Below are 15,519 nucleotides of genomic sequence, written 5' to 3'. Positions count from 1 at the left end.
CCTGCACACAGGGCCCAATCTAGCACGTGCAGGGCTAGAACCAGGGGACTGGCCCAATCCGGGCTAGGGCCACAGCTGTGATACGGCACGCTGGACCAGGGATTCGGTCCTGCACAGGCCAGATGGGGCCTGCAAACCAGATGTGGCCTGTGGACCCATCCCCTAGCACTTACGCAGCCAGCTGGACCAAAAGGTTGGGCACCACTGAAGTAGGAGTTAGCAGGACCAGCTCAAGGAGACACAGCCAGCTATCTTGTTACTTATCAGAAAAGCCCGGGCTGGAACCAAGCCTAAATCACAAGTTGAGGAGCTGGTGTTAAACAAACACAAGCAGGAGTGGACTGCCGGGAGAGCTTATTTTGCAGCCCTTCTGCAAGTGTGGAAGACATTCTCAGCAAGTTTATTCTTTAATGAAAATCTCTGAAGTGCTCCTTGGAGCAGAGTTACATTCCAGTACCCTCATATATGGAGCATCAGTGCTCCAAGAGAGTGTCAGAGTTCCCTTGAAATTCAGGACAGATAACTGGCTGAGGATGTGCACTGCACCACTAAGTGACTGCTCAAACCGCCTCGAATCTGTAAGCCTGGCCAGCACATTTTACACCATGGAATCAACGTGTGGGCTCTTTGTTGCTCTTACCAAGCAGAGGGACTTTGTTCTGCAGTAGCTCACAGTAACTGGTGGTAAGAATCCCAACGGGATTGCTTGGTACGAACCGTCCTTCTTTTACTAAGCGCTCACACGTTCGCATTAGAGTCCCTGAGAACTGAGAAGGGTCGACCCCGTAGTCTCTCCAGCCTCCTACGCCATCTGCTACCCCTTAAAAAAAGAAGAGAGGGAAAAAGAAAGCAATGTTACCACTCATGCAGCTTAACGAGGTAGTATTAAACGCTCACTTCTCACACACTTACATGAGGTCCAGTAGCTAGACCACTGCAGGCTGTTACCCATAGTTCTGTACTAAGCCAGTCTTCAAAGTGGTTATTTTATATTTGCCATCTGTTCTCATGTCACAAACAGTGGGAGAAAAGTTATATTTGGTTTTCGGGGGGAAAAAGATGCTCTGAAAAGCAGTGCTTCAGAGAGATTCTGATGTTAGGCCTCAGGTGCACGTAATGGTTAGTAAATATGGTAAAAAAAGTCTAAAGCTAGAACTTCTGCTTAAAATGATATTCTGAAGAAAGTGACTTCATTTTAAGAGATCCTAGAGAGTCACCTACCTTCCTAGCAATTCAAATTAGATCAAAACTTTCATTAGCCCATTGGACAGAGAGGAGGTGTGTGTGGGGGGGACAGTGTAAAACATTTTAAACATTACCAGAACAAGTGGTGAAAATGATTCCCCCTCCCTGTTCAGCACCCCCAGGAGGATCTCCTTAGTCACTTGTACTGGGGGGGAACGTCCCAGTGAGGAGCAAGTTCTGCAGAAGTCAAACTTCCATTTGAGGAAAAAGATTTGAGAAACCTCTAACCAGGTAGGGCGAGAGCCACAGCAATACTGTGCTTCTTACCTGCAGACATATCATCGCTTCTGGCTTCAGCCAAGCAAGAGTGAAAACTGAGCAGGGTCTCGGTGGCTGTCCATACGAGAGTGGGATCTGGCAGGCTGCACTCTGGGAAACTCGGAGAGCTCTACATAGCAGCAGAGGGAAGGGCAAGAGCTACATAGAGTAGCACATGGGGCGGATTCCCAGGGTCCATCCCCTAGGATGGCAGCAGCATGGAAAAAGAAAGAGCCCGTTTCCCTCCTCACAGGAGAAGAAAGAAGTGTAGGGAGAGGAAGGATCTGGATGCAGAGATATTAGCTGGAGGCTAGGTGAAGTCCCCAACCTGGGCCCAGCACATTGCTCAGCTGGCTGAGACATTTGTCGACTTCTTTCAGTCTCTCCCTAGTGCCAACACAGTCACATTAAAATACAGTCTAAGAAGTTATTACTGGGTAACTTTAATTTACTACAAAAAAATGTATTGAGAAATGAGCCCATAGGTCCTCAACCAATTTAAAAAACTCTGACTGTCAACTTAAGGGAGTCATGATCTGAAGTGTGGGATTCTACGACAAAATGAAGTTCAAGTCAATTATTCACGATACAGCACAGCGAGTCACTTCCACAGATCACAGCAGGCTTGAACGAGAATGATTTCTTACGAAGCAGAACAGAACTAACCTCTGGCCAAGAGCAAACGTTAATTTATCAGTAAAATACAATATGCATCACCTCCAAAGGCCCATCACATGGGATGCTTTCTGAAATGGAGATGGACGATTTAGAGTCGACCTTGCCATGAACTCTGTAATCTGACAGCAGGTTAGAGCTAGATTCTGCACAGCCTATCCACATTAATCAGATTTCTCCCAAAAATAGTGCACAACCTTTCCGACACCTGCTTTGTCCGTGTTTTCTAAGCAGTACAATGTGCAAAGGGCAAGACCTCCTCTTCTTGTGTATGGGCACAGCCAAGAACAACCTCTCTCTCAAAAAAGGATTTGGGAGCGGAGTTTGTCCAAAAGGAGCCCGGGAATTCCAAGACGACGCTTTTCTAGTTTCAAGAACAAATAAGCCCTCTCCACGGACTCTTACTAAATTTACTCTTTGGTTTTGGCCACCAGCCAAATCAACCATAAGGACTCAGTTTCATAGTTGGTCGGGTCGGAAGGGACCCGAGCAGATCATCTAGTCCGACCCCCTGCCATGGCAGGGAAGAGCACGGGGGTCAAACAGCCCCAGCGAGGTGTTCATCCAGCCTCCTCTTAAACACCCCCAGGGTAGGAGCCAGCACCACTTCTCTTGGAAGCTGGTCCCAGACCCTAGCCGCCCTGACCGTGAAGTCGCCTCCTGATGTCTAGTCTGAATCTCCCCTCTGCCAGCTTCTGGCCGTTATTCCTGGTCACTCCTGGCGGTGCTCGGGGGAACAGGGACTCCCCCAATGCCTCCTGATCCCCGCTGACTAGTTTGTAACAGGCCATTAGATCCCCCTCAGCCTTCTTTTGTGGAGCCTGAACAGGTTCAGGTCCTGTCGCCTCTCCTCGTAGGGCCTGCCCTGCTGCCCCCGACCATGCGAGTGGCCTCCTCTGGACCCTCTGCATGCTGTCCACATCCCTCCTCCAGTGCGGCGCCCAGACCTGGACGCAGTACTCCAGCTGCGGCCTGACCAGTGCCGCACAGAGGGGGAGGGTCACCTCCCTGGACCTGCTCGAGATGCATCTGAGGATGGATGCAGGACAAGGTGCGGTTGGCCTTCCTGACCGCGTCCCCACACTGCCGGCCCATGTTCATCTTGGCATCAATGGTGACTCCAAGATCCTTTTCTGCCTCTGCCCTGACGAGAAGGGAGCTCCCCAGCCTGTAGGTATGGTGCTGGCTCTGCCTCCCCAGGTTCAGCACCTTGCACTTGTCGGTGCTGAATCCCATCCTGTTCTCATCCGTCCACGCCTGTAACCTGTCCAGGTCCAGTTGCAGCCTATTCCTCCCCTCTAGTGTGCCCACGTCCCTCCACATCTTAGTGTCGTCAGCAAATTTGAACAGGGTGCTCTTCACCCCCTCGTCCAAGTCGCTGATGAAGATGTTGAACAGTGCGGGCCCGAGGACCGAGCCCTGGGGCACCCCACTGCCCACGTCCCTCCAGGTTGAAAACGAGCTGTCCACCACCGCTCTCTGGGTGCGGCCCTCCAGCCAGTTGGCGACATGTCTGACTGTGCGGGTGTCAACACCTCAGTCCCCCAGTTTCTCAATGAGAACGGGGTGACAGACAGTGTTGAAGGCCTCCCGAAAGTGCAGGAAGATGATGTCCGCTGCTCCCCCTGCGTCTAAGGATTTGGTGACCTGGTTGTAGGAGACCACCAGGTTGGTCTGACAGGACCTGCTGCTAACGATCCCGTGTTGGCTGCCCCTGAGCATAATCCCCCCAGCCCCTCGCGGACATGCGCTAAGATTATTCTCTCAAAAAGCTTGCCCAGGATCGAGGTAAGACTGACTGGCCTATAGTTCCCCAGGTCCTCCTTCGTCCCTTTTTTGAAGATGGGAACCACACTGGCCTCTTCCAGTCCTCTGGCCCCACACCAGAGCCCCACGAGTGCTCGTACAGCCGTGCCAGGGGTCCCGCAACGACCTCAGCACTCAGGGATGGAGACTGTCCGAACCAGCTGATTTGAATACATCCCGTCCCTCCAGACGGTTCCCGACTAGATCCTCCCTGACCCTGGGCCTGGGTGCGCCTCCCCGGGGGCCTGAGGGGGACCCGGTGGGGGGGCTGATCTGGTTCCTGCTCAGGAAAACGGAGGCAAAGAAATCGTTAAATATGTTAGCTTTGTCGTCTGGTGCGACGACCAAATTTCCTAGCATGTCTTGCAGGGGCCACACGTTACCCCGTACCTTCTTTTTGGCCCCTGTGTATTTAAAAAAGGACTTCTTGTTGTCCTTGATCCGAGTCACTCATCCCAGTCCCATCTCCGCCTTGGCCTCCCTGACACCCCCTCCCCCCCTTGCAGCCCCGAGCAACCGCAGTGTAGTCCTCCCTGGGGATGGCCCCTCCCCGCCATCGGGTGTGCGCCTCCCTTTTAGCTAGGAGACATTCCCAGATGCTTTTGGTGAGCCATGGGGGCTTGTGTGCCCTCCTGCCCCCTTTGATCCGTGTTGGGATTACTTCCGTTTGGGCTTGGAGGATCGTCTTCTTAAGGAGCAACTACTCTTCCTGGACACCCGGCTCCCCTGACTATTCTCCTTAGCTCATTGAAGTCGCCCTCCTGAAATCTAGGGCGGCTGCCTTGCTGCCGGCCTTCGCCACCTTGCGCTGGATGGTGAATCCCAGCAGGTGATGATCGCTGTCGCCCAGGACTCGTTTCCTTTTAAATGAATAAAGGGCATTATCGAGTTCCTTCATAAGATACTGTACATGGTTATGCTTTACAAGCAATAGGTCTAGAATGAGAGCCCTAATATTTCTGCATTAAGGTCGCTATGTCTCATTTCCCTTCTGTTCTGGAATCTGAAGTGGTCGAGATGCTACAGAGGGTCACTTCATCTCCAATAAAACTGTAGTGTTATATTACTGTATTGCCAGGAAAGCAGCATGCATTCTGCTCTTCACATCACAGCGGTGTACTCGTAAGTGTAACTTTTTTTTTTTTTTTTTTTTTTTTAAAGAAAAGAAGTGGTTCACAACAAATTATTTCAGTCACACCCAGGAGATAATTGCAGACAGTTATTTCGAAGCTGAAGATGCATGCAAGTCATGTCTTGCTGTCGATCTGAACACAGCTACCGTACAACCAAAGGCTGGTACAACAGGCACGTTTCAATATACTGCCATCTGCCTAACAATCTTCACCGACCAAACAGCATGAAGCTACTAAAGAGAGCTGTTTACCACATCAGGCTTCAAACGGGTTTTGTGCAACAAGCTGTTACAAGAAACATGACACAGAAGTGGTTTCAGGTGCGTTTGTTCTTCTCCCTGCCCAGTCAGACCATGTGGATTTACACACCAGCCCACGAAGCTAACGCAAGACTCAAGATTGCCACGCTATACATACTAAAACCAGCAAAGACGGACTAGGCTAGCGATTACCCAAGGAGGGCCACAAGTCAAAGATGATTTAAGAGCTAGTGCAAACCTACTGTGCTATTAGCAGCAGAAGAGCCAGCTGATTTCTCAGTTTGTAACCCACTCCAAGCCTGGAGCTTGAATCTTGGCCTATGACCGCATACTTCATCTTGAGCCACAAAACCACCAGTTCTGCTCTCTCCCCTCCCTTCCCCACCACCTCCTGCCTGACGGCACATTCCCTCAACTTCCAACACAGGCACCCACCAGCTTTTCATTCAGTCAGGTTTATAATTATTTCTGCACCGGGCTCATGATGAGGGAGCCCCCGCTTTAAAGGTCAGCAAGAGATGCTGGTGGAGGAATGTGTCTCACCCATGTCCAGCAGTACACGATGGCACCTATATAACACTCCAAAATAAGCAGAACCTCAACCTCCTAGGGACCAGGCCCCTTCAAGCTGACGGCAGCCAACTGAAAATCCAGACCAAGCGTGAGCTGCTTTCAGAACACCACTTAGCGTGTAGCTTATTCTACCCTCAATCTCAGCGTGCAATGATTTTAGTAGTGGACAGGAGCCTCAGGCATGAACACGCTGTGCACAGAAGTGACAGGAATAGCACAAACTTCCCAAACTGGCTTACCACTATGCCCCAGCTGTGGCTTAAAAAGGGACTGGTAGCAGAAAGCAAGGACAATTCATTCTCCATATGCACCAGTCCTTGTCCTCTTCCAAGACATTTAGCCAGACGGACCAAACACAGTGATTTCTGTGGTGTGAACAACCATGGTCTCTAAGAAATGACGTATGTGTAACCGGTATGTAAAGAACTATTAAATATAAGAATGACTTGATAGCATTTCCCCTGTAACACCACGTCTCCCAATCTCTTCTCAAATTTAGAAACCTCCTGCTACTAGCAAAGTCCCTGCTGAAGAACAAGGGCATGCGGCTGTATCGATTTTTACTCTTCTTGTTTATCGCGCTTTCACCCAGGACACAGAACACACAACAATTCAAGACAACCAGAGGTTGGACTGTTAAATAAAGCTGGTCAAATTTCAGCTCACTTATTAGTTCCACCACATTTCACAATAACATTCAGGATTTTCTTTCAGTCCCCCACTTTCTGACCTTGAATACCTATGGTATAAAATACTAGCTGCTTGAGATTAAAAGTATAAGATATGGCTCAAGTGCAGTTATGTACAGCCTTTGACTAGTGGGTGTGACGGCAGCGTTCAAATATCTGAAAGGCTGCCACAGGAAGATGGAGCAAAACTGTCCTACCCTCAGTGACAAGGAGAACAAGAGGCTGTGATTTTGTGCACTTCCTTGGATGCTTTATACCCAAGGGCACCCAAGGGGTTACATCTGAGCTGCCATAACCAAGATCCAGAGACGCTCATGGCAAGGGGGGGTATCGGCAAATAAAACAGCCAAAAAGATTTAAAAGAAAATGTGCATATTTTTTAAATGAGAAAATGTTTTGAGAGTGCTTGGTGTTTCAAAGGCCAGGTCCCTTGTACTACAGCCTCTCCTTCGGCACAAGGAACTGCAAGTTACAGTTCTGCTATTCTCCCTTGTGTTGAGAGATCCATGAGTACTCCCCAGAGCTACCGCCAGGTTACATGCTCTCTGCATGCGTCAGTCGGTTAGAGAGACCGGTTCCTTCCAATCTGTCTCAATGCCAGGGACAATCAGTAAAATCCAGAGCCTCAGAGGAAAATCCAGCCTGACGGATGTAGCAGTATCCAAGCCAACCAAGATAAGATGCAGCGATACTCAATGCTACTCAAGTTAAGTACTCCCGGCAGCCTGCACTTCAGGTAACTGGAGGGGCGGGAGAACCAACTCACAAAACCAGCAACATTTGGGTTAGCCGAGTGCAGCTCTCCCCCATACATGCTTTCAAGCCCGATCCATTTGTTCCATTCTAGCTCAGACATGTGGTAAAGTTATGGGCTTCTTAAACTGATGCTAACCTTTCATCTGCCCTGCTTCAAATCAGTAACTTTTATGAGTAGCAGTCTGCCAGCCAGCCACAGCTTACCTACCAATTCCCATGTCAGCAGATCGAGTGCAGAAGCACTGCCTTGAGCTGGAAACCTTTAGAAGATGCTCACCATGAAAGTGCTTACCAGGGCACAAAAAGCAGATGCACAAAGACACGTGGCAGAGGTACCTGCAAACTGTATCTGCACATAGCAGGGGAACATAATGAAGCCTTGAGCTCATGAAATATTGAACTTCTAAGTCCGATACTGAATTAACCATGAGTCACTGGTGCCAGAGAATTAAGTGACGCATTTATGGAATGGTTTTATGTTTGGCACAAAAGCAGCGTTACACTAAAACTTCAAGAGCAAAAGAAACTGCACCTGAAATGCATCACCTACAGTGACGCTGCATAGGTACTTTTTAATAAAAACGGGTGACAGGAAGCAGAGGTAAACTTGTATTCCAGTTAGCCGAAGTCCTCCATTCAAGGCCAGATCCAATTCTCCAAGTCAGCAGCTGAACTCTGACTTAATAAGAGCACAGTAGGATCAAGATGCAGTTTTCTGATCAACCAGACCTTGACATTTATAAAGAAATAACTATACACAAAGCATCTCATAAGGTCAGGTCACAACTCACAGGTTGTAACTTCTCAGGGACCCAAATCTTTCAATTATTTTCAATATGAATGGTTAATAGACAGGTCAATTTACATTACACATTTTATCAACCAATAAGCACTGGCTTATGGAACTCAACCAGCTTAAGGCTCGTTTCATCTTTTTCCCACTTCGGGTATATACACCAAAAGAAGGAAAAAGAGGCTAGGGAAAGAAGTGAGGGCTTAAGTGCAACAAGTGGTATTAAAAGAAGAAAGAGGAAAGCAACACAGATGGGAAGAGAACAGGGAGGCTCTAAGCAATCACATTTGTGCAGAGATGGGACTTCCCTGAAAGCGTCCAGTGTTTATTTTGGCCATTTCTATTATTGGCCTGTATTCTTCTTCCTTGGCCGGTGCAAAAAGACAGAGTGGGAACCTCACGAATGTTTTCCTCAAAATGATGAAACTTGGTATAGATTTGAACATAACAGGAACATGCTGAATTCTTGTTATGCTCGAGGCATTTTGCAAGTTTCCCGGTATGGCTACCACCACAGGTATTAAGCAAGACTGAAAACTCCCATGCTACTGAAGTGCAGGCTGCTGTTGGTATTTGTTCCCTGGAAGGGATCCGTGACACAGAATAGGTCTAACTCAGCCAGCACTCAGAGTGCCAAGCTGCACCTGGATACTAAACCAACAAAAGGAACAGATTATTGCAATGCTTCACCCAGCACAGAGACTGATTGGTGCTTCCACTATGGTACTTGGCTTGCATTCAGTTGGACTTATTTCCTCCTACAGCTCTCTCACAGGGGAGGGCCTTCCCTCAGGACAGCTTCAGTTATGCAACTCAGGTTACACCTACTGCCAGCAAGAGATGTGAACAGCGGGTACAGTTACAGAGGTCTGGCTGCAAACGTAAGCCACAATAAATGCTTAGCACCATTACAGGAACCACAGTCAGAAAGAGTGGTCAGGTTAGAGGCTATCTGCAGCTAAGAGCCATCCTTTTTTTCAAATGCTGAGCTTAAATGCTCTGACAGAGCCATTCTATCGACATTTGCATTAGCCACCACTGAGAATGTCTTTTTTTAACAGCATCCATATTCCCCCAACAGCCCTGTCAATAACATGTGGTTTCCTTACAAATTACAGTACTCGACTGAATGTAAAGTGCATTTAATAGGAGCAACACTTGCACAAAGAAAGGGATGTTACTTTTGTTGGGCTCCAAGACGCTTCAAGAAAGATGTGAACAAATTAGATGAGTCCAGTCCTGAATTGTAGCAAGGGAAACGTAGGTCGGAGTTTAAGGATGAGCTTTCTGATGAGGGTGGTTAAGGATTGGAACAGGCTGCCTAGAGACACTGTGGGATCTCCATCCTTAGACAAACACTTGACTGGGATGGTTTAGTCAAGGACAGTCCCGCCTGTAGCAGGGTGTTGTGCTAGATCAGGGGGTCCCAACCGTTTTATGCCGAGGACCAGCAAACTGCAGACCAGAGCTGACCATGGACCAGTAGTGACTGGCATACTACGGGCAGGCAGGCAACCCTCGTTTATACTCAGTACAAAAAGGGGTTGGCTGCCGATCCGCAGTATGCTGGTCACTTCCAGTCCATGGTTTGCTGGCCCATGGTCACTTCCAGTCCGGCAGCCAACCCTTGGTCACTTCCTGCCCTCCTGCGGACTGGCAGCCAACCCTTCATGGCCCAGCACCAGGCTGCAGCCTGGGGGTTGGAAACCCCTGGGCTAGATGATCTCCCGAGTGTCCCTCTAACACTTCCACAAATTGTATCCTTAGCTCATTCTTCATGGTTAGAAGTCAGACTCCTCATGTTCTGGGACCAGCAACATTTTTGTTAATCCAATGACTAACCTCTCTAGATTATATCAAGTCTCCCTAGTGTTGACCTTTTGTTCCCTAGGGCAAGACAGTCTACTGAACTAGGCTGCTTCATCTATAAATGGTGAATCTATGATCTCATTCATAGATTCACTGATGCGAGTCTGACCCCCTGCCTGGGCAGAAAAGAGCACTGGGGTCAGATGCCCCCAGCCAGATGCCTATCCAGCCTTCTCTTAATGACCCCCAAGGTAGGGGAGAGCCTTCCCTTGGAAGCCCATTCCAAATTTTGGCCACCCTCACCATGAAGAAGTTTTGCCTGATATCTAGCTTAAATCTGCTGTCAATCTGTGACCACTGTTCCTTGTTACCCCAAGAGGCACTCTGGTGAAGAGAGCATCTCTGATCCCTTGCTGTGTCCCCCTAATGAATCCGGAGGCAGCCACAAGATCCCCCCATGGCCTTCTGTTGTGGAGGCTGATGAGATCCAGGTCCTTCCGTCTCTCCTTGTAGGGCTTGTCCTGTAAGACCCTGACTATATGAGCGGCCTCCTCTCGAGTCTATCAACATCCTTCTTGAAGTACGGCGCCCAAAATAGACGCAGTACTCCAACTGCAGTCTGACCAATGCCGCATAGAGGGGAAACGTCACCTCCTTGGATCTATTCATCATGCATCTGCTGGTACATGAAAGTGCAGTAAGCTTTGCTGATGATTTCGTCACACTGACGACTCGTGTTCATCTTGGAGTCCACTCTGACTCCGAGATCCCTTTCCTCTTCTGCGCTGCTGAGAGGGTCACTTCCCAGCCAGTCAATGTGCTAGATATTTTTACACCTCAACACTCTGCACTTGTCCTTGTTGTACTGCATCCTATTATGTACTGCCCACTTTTCTAACCTGTCCAGCTCTGCCTGCAATCATTAGTAGACATGACATCAAATAAACACTTGCTTTCTATGTCCTTCAGATATTTAGTTACTCTGACACTAACACTTCCTGGAGCCATCTTTTCAGATTGTCTATCCTTAGCCATTTGCATTTCCCCACTCAAGTCCTTTTCCTACTCAGTGAGACGCTAGCCTGCACTCCTTGGGGCATCAGCTTTTTCCTCCCCAAACCATGCCTACCGTGGGTACTAGATAGCCAAATAGGAAGGGGGAAAGACTGCCGTAAAGGCTCTTGCCAAGGTCACTTTCTAAATAAAGTCCCATTCACATCTTAGAAAGCACTGGTGTCACGGGATGCAGAATAACTGCTACTGTGTTTTAATGATGGGTCACAACAGGGACAGCAGACCCCAGGAAAACTGGCAAGGATGGATGGCACCTAAAAAAAGAAAAAGAGCCAAGGAAGAAAAAGACAGGTCCCAAGACTGGGGGAAAGCATCATTAAAAAAACTGCACCACAAGGTCTATAAAACAAACCTCAACCCTGGATTTGAAAAAAGTTTGACTGCAGTGCTAAATAGGACTCATGCTGTTAATTCAACCTGCAACTTGGAATACACCAGAGAGGCAAAAAAGGAGTAAATCCACTCACCCATGTCAACTGAGGAAACAGTTGCTAGCCACTAAAATGCATATCACTATCAACTGATGAAAAATTTAGGCTCTCATTTATGCAAATGTAGGTTTTTATCCATTATACAGTGCCCCTCGCCTGGGGCAGAGCACTTCTGAGTCCAATAACCAGCAATTCCAGTAAGTACTGGCAAACAAAAGGGAGCAAAATAAAAACAAACAAACATGTGCTGTCCTATCAAGAAACTCTGCCATTTTGGTACTTGGTTAAATTTTTACTCCGTAATTCTAACAACAGAAAATGTTGGTGCTCAAAGATTTGGGTTCAAACTTTTAAGTGGCTGATTTTACGCAGCTAGATGCTAATCTGCAGCAGAATACACACCAGGGGTTTTTTAGCATTTGGCCACAGGGGTGGGGGGGAAGAGCATTATTCCAACATATAAGCAACTTTATTAAGGCAGCTTCTACACAGTCCTCCAAATATTAGACGATGCAGAGGGGTCTGAAGGCCCAGAAAGACATTACAAATGCCAGTCCCAGCTGTTCAACAGCCCTTGGGAACCCGGGAGAGATTACACAAGAGCTTTTGAGAGCAGCGACACGCAAGCTTTGATCCTAATCATGAAGGCCTCAAACACCAGAAATCAGTGAGTAACAAACCGCCTCCTTTTCCCCAGAGAAGTCTCCAAGGACCTGGGGTGGAGAGGTTCTTCTCCCTTCCAGCAGTTAGGTGGCAGGATTGAATATCTAACCCAACAGGGATTTTTTGCCAGAAACTGAAATGAAAGATCAATCCTCCAGCAAGAGGCTAGCCCACTGGTAAGCACCTGCTCCCCTCTACCCATTGCTGGGAGGTGGGAAGGAACTGGATTTTCAGCAGTATGTTGGAAATCTCACTAGGAAAGAACGAGACACAGTAGTGGGGATCTGGTGAGGGTTTCAAGCTTTGGACTGCAGAGTGCACAAAAACAAAGCACGATGACTAGCGGCTTGGGATCCCAACGGCTCTGCTCCATAAACATGCAGTCTCTCTGGCACTGGTGAACTTCTGTCCAACTAAAGAGACTAAAACCCAAGCACCAGCACAACTTTTCCATTAACGGGGAGTGCCTCGTGCTGCTGCACCACACCCATATCCACATCCAGCCCACACAGGCTCACTTTTCATAAACTCAATCTGGAGAAGTTTGGCACAGAGTAATTTTAAACAAAGTATTTGGCAAACATGGGTCATGGAGTGACTAATAGAACAAATCAAGCCTAAACAAAAGTGAGGTATTTGAATGTATCCTGTACTGAGAACACTCTTAGCATTGCTGTAGAAGACAATGTTACGCAAGTGCATGAGGCGCCTCAAGAAACAAATGAGGTCCCTATACCAAAGAGGCCGAAAAGCAAGGGACCATATGCAAAGGAGTCGTTCAGAAGCAAGAGGGTGCAGAGATGCAGTGTTTAAAGAGGAGAATTAAGGTATGGGAAGGTGCCTAGGCAGCAAGAGGTGGGAGGTCAAGAGAAGAAACTTGAGTGAGGGTAGAGAGAAGCACATGGAGCAAGTGAGCAGTCGAATACGAAGTCATGAAGGGCACTGAAAACAGAAGTGAAGAGCTTTATGCTGAAAGAGAAAGGTGGAGGAGGGAAGAAATCTGTAGATGAGGTGACATCTGAACAGCAAGGAAGTTTAACACCAGGACTGGAAAGGAGAGGTGACCAGAGAGGGACAATTACTGTAACTAAAAAAAGGGGGGGAGGGGAGCAGACCAAATTTGTATCCATTGGTTTAAGCAGTGTGGATTGAGAGAAAAAAAGGAGATTCATCCCAAATTCTCTGAACTGCAGAGCATAAGGCAATTTCAAAATGACTGCTACACATGAATGTCAGAAAAGCAAACAGCTAACAACTAAAATGGCTTGATACTGAAAGCCATTCGTTTACCAGCAAGTTTCAGTTTCCACTTTCCTAGTTAGGACATTTTGGTCTGAATAAAAAAACAAACAAAACTTCCTCTCTCCTTGCTTCCACAGCCAAGTTAGAATTGTGCTGATCCTCCAGTTGCTGTGAAAATTGATGCAAAACTGGTGCAAAAATTTAGTACAGTCTTCCCACTGGACACAGCAGTTACATGATGGACCTGGAAGAGCGAGTCCACATTTAATACAGTTACCAAATATGGCTACAAGAAATGAAGTGCCAGCAGATGGTTATAAATCCACTCTCATCCTAACTTTGCTTTCCCCTAACATGCAAAGTTCAACTCTCGAGGGAGGGGTGGGGGGAGAAAGTCTCCTGGTCCTTCATTTCTCCAAAGAATGAACACTGGATGATCAGAGACTATCAGTGCAGGTCTAGTCCTGAACTTGAAAAGCAGCCAGCACGGGTCACATGTCAATGTGCAGCAGTCCAGCAACTCCTTTTAATGGAAAAAAGAATGACTCAAGAATAGACCCAGTGGAAAAGATGCAGAGTACGGACTGCCCAGATCGAGTTTCCACACCTCCTTGAGAGCGCACGACTTCACCCTGCTGCTCCCTTCAAAGTAACCAGCAACACTGTTTCCTAGCACCAAGCTGCACTTAATCGTTTAATATGACCTGGGCTATTTCAGCAGTCAAGCCACCCCATGATGGAGATGGCACAAGCCAGAGTAACAGCACAAAGGCATGAGTTCCTGTAACACCATCCCGCGGCTGCGGCAAATGTCAAAATAAACGCAAATAAAAACTCTGTGGCGTTTCCTTCGGGTGTTTGCACGAAGGAACAGCCAGGGGACAAGCCCCTTCGACCACGGAGCTGGCAGGCTTTGGGCCCCAGACCTGTTCCAGCAGGAGCTGGCTAGCCCCCAGCGATCGAGGTGTCACGCATGTTCGAGCGCTCACTTGAGAGCCCGTTGGCCACGATTAATTGTGGCGGTGCAACCACAGAGCGTGCGATGCAGGAGGCGATTGTGCGAGAGTGACTGAACGCCGGCCACCCGCGCACGCCGAAGGCGGGATGTGGGGGGAGCAGTAGATACGCAGGAGAACAGGGCTAGGATTCGCAGTGACCTCGACAGGAATGGGAGGACTGGGCCAAAAAGAAATCTCCCGAGGTTCACAGACAAGTCCTGCGACGTGGAGGGGAGCGATGCCACGGGCAGTAACTCTGCAGAACAGGACCGGGGGGTGGCGGGGGCAGGACGCTGGGCAGGAGCCAAGAAGGCGAACAGCACTGGTACGAGCTGCCGGCAAACTGAGGGCAGCAATTCTCCCCCTCCTTCCAGCACTGGGAAGGCCACATCTGGAGTCCAGCTGTGCCCCCCCACTGCCAAAAGGATGTGGACACACTGAGGAGAATCCAATGGAGGGCAACGAAAATGGTACTGGGGGGCCAGCAGTGGTGAGGAGAGGCTGAGGGAAATGGGCTGATTGAGCCCGCAGAAGAGAAGAGCCGGGGGCCTGAACAGCAGCCCTCACCTCCCCGCAGGGGGGCTGCAAAGAGGATGGAGTTCAGCGTACAGGAGCAATGGGCTCGGGGAAGCCGAGGCTGGGCATTGGGATGAATTCCACCCCCGTCCCTCACAACGGCGGCGCGGGTCGGGCCCGCGACCTTGAGGGGCCGCGCACTCACCCAGCACGTCGGCGCAGCGGTGCCGGGCCACGAAGCAGGCGTCGTCGCCGTAGCACACGCCCTTCTTGAGGATGCCCTTGCGGAAGTCCTTGCCGAAGCCGCAGCTGGCCGTCACCAGGCTGTAGTCGCGCGAGTCGGTCTGCGACAGGCCGCCCAGCACGGCCCGCGCCACCAGCCGCCCGTACGACAGCACCGAGAACATGGCGCGCGGCGCCCCGCAGCCCCTGATAGCCGCCACCCCCAGGGCTCCCCGCGGGCCGGGCCCGGGCCCGGTCAGAGCCGGCGCCGCCCGCCGCTGCGCCCCCTCAGCCCCGCGCCGGCTGCCGCGGCCGCCGCCATCTTGGCCTCGCGTGCCTCGGGCCCGGCACGGCGGCGGCGAGGTCAACTCCGCCC

The 15,519-nt window shown here is 49.5% G+C and overlaps 1 protein-coding gene across 2 annotated transcripts in view; it reads right to left on the bottom strand.

The window, feature by feature from the left end:
* PPTC7 (protein phosphatase targeting COQ7) overlaps positions 1-15,500 on the bottom strand; it is a 39,502-nt gene extending 24,002 nt beyond the window's left edge. The window contains exons 1-2 of one of the 2 annotated variants that reach the window (XM_090063248.1): positions 15,127-15,500; positions 641-820 (exon numbers count right to left, since the gene is read on the bottom strand). In XM_090063248.1, coding sequence (XP_089919374.1) covers positions 641-820; positions 15,127-15,328 — 382 coding nt within the window. In that variant the 5' untranslated portion in view covers positions 15,329-15,500. The remainder of the gene's footprint in view (positions 1-640; positions 821-15,126) is intronic. The other variant, XM_090063247.1, reaches the window with a different exon arrangement.
* Positions 15,501-15,519: the final 19 nt, after the last annotated feature.

Source organism: Crocodylus siamensis, chromosome 9, assembly GCF_052110815.1.
Source record: "Crocodylus siamensis isolate JL-2025a chromosome 9, ASM5211081v1, whole genome shotgun sequence".
NCBI lineage: Eukaryota > Metazoa > Chordata > Crocodylia > Crocodylidae > Crocodylus > Crocodylus siamensis.
This window is presented reverse-complemented; position numbering and strand designations above follow the sequence as displayed.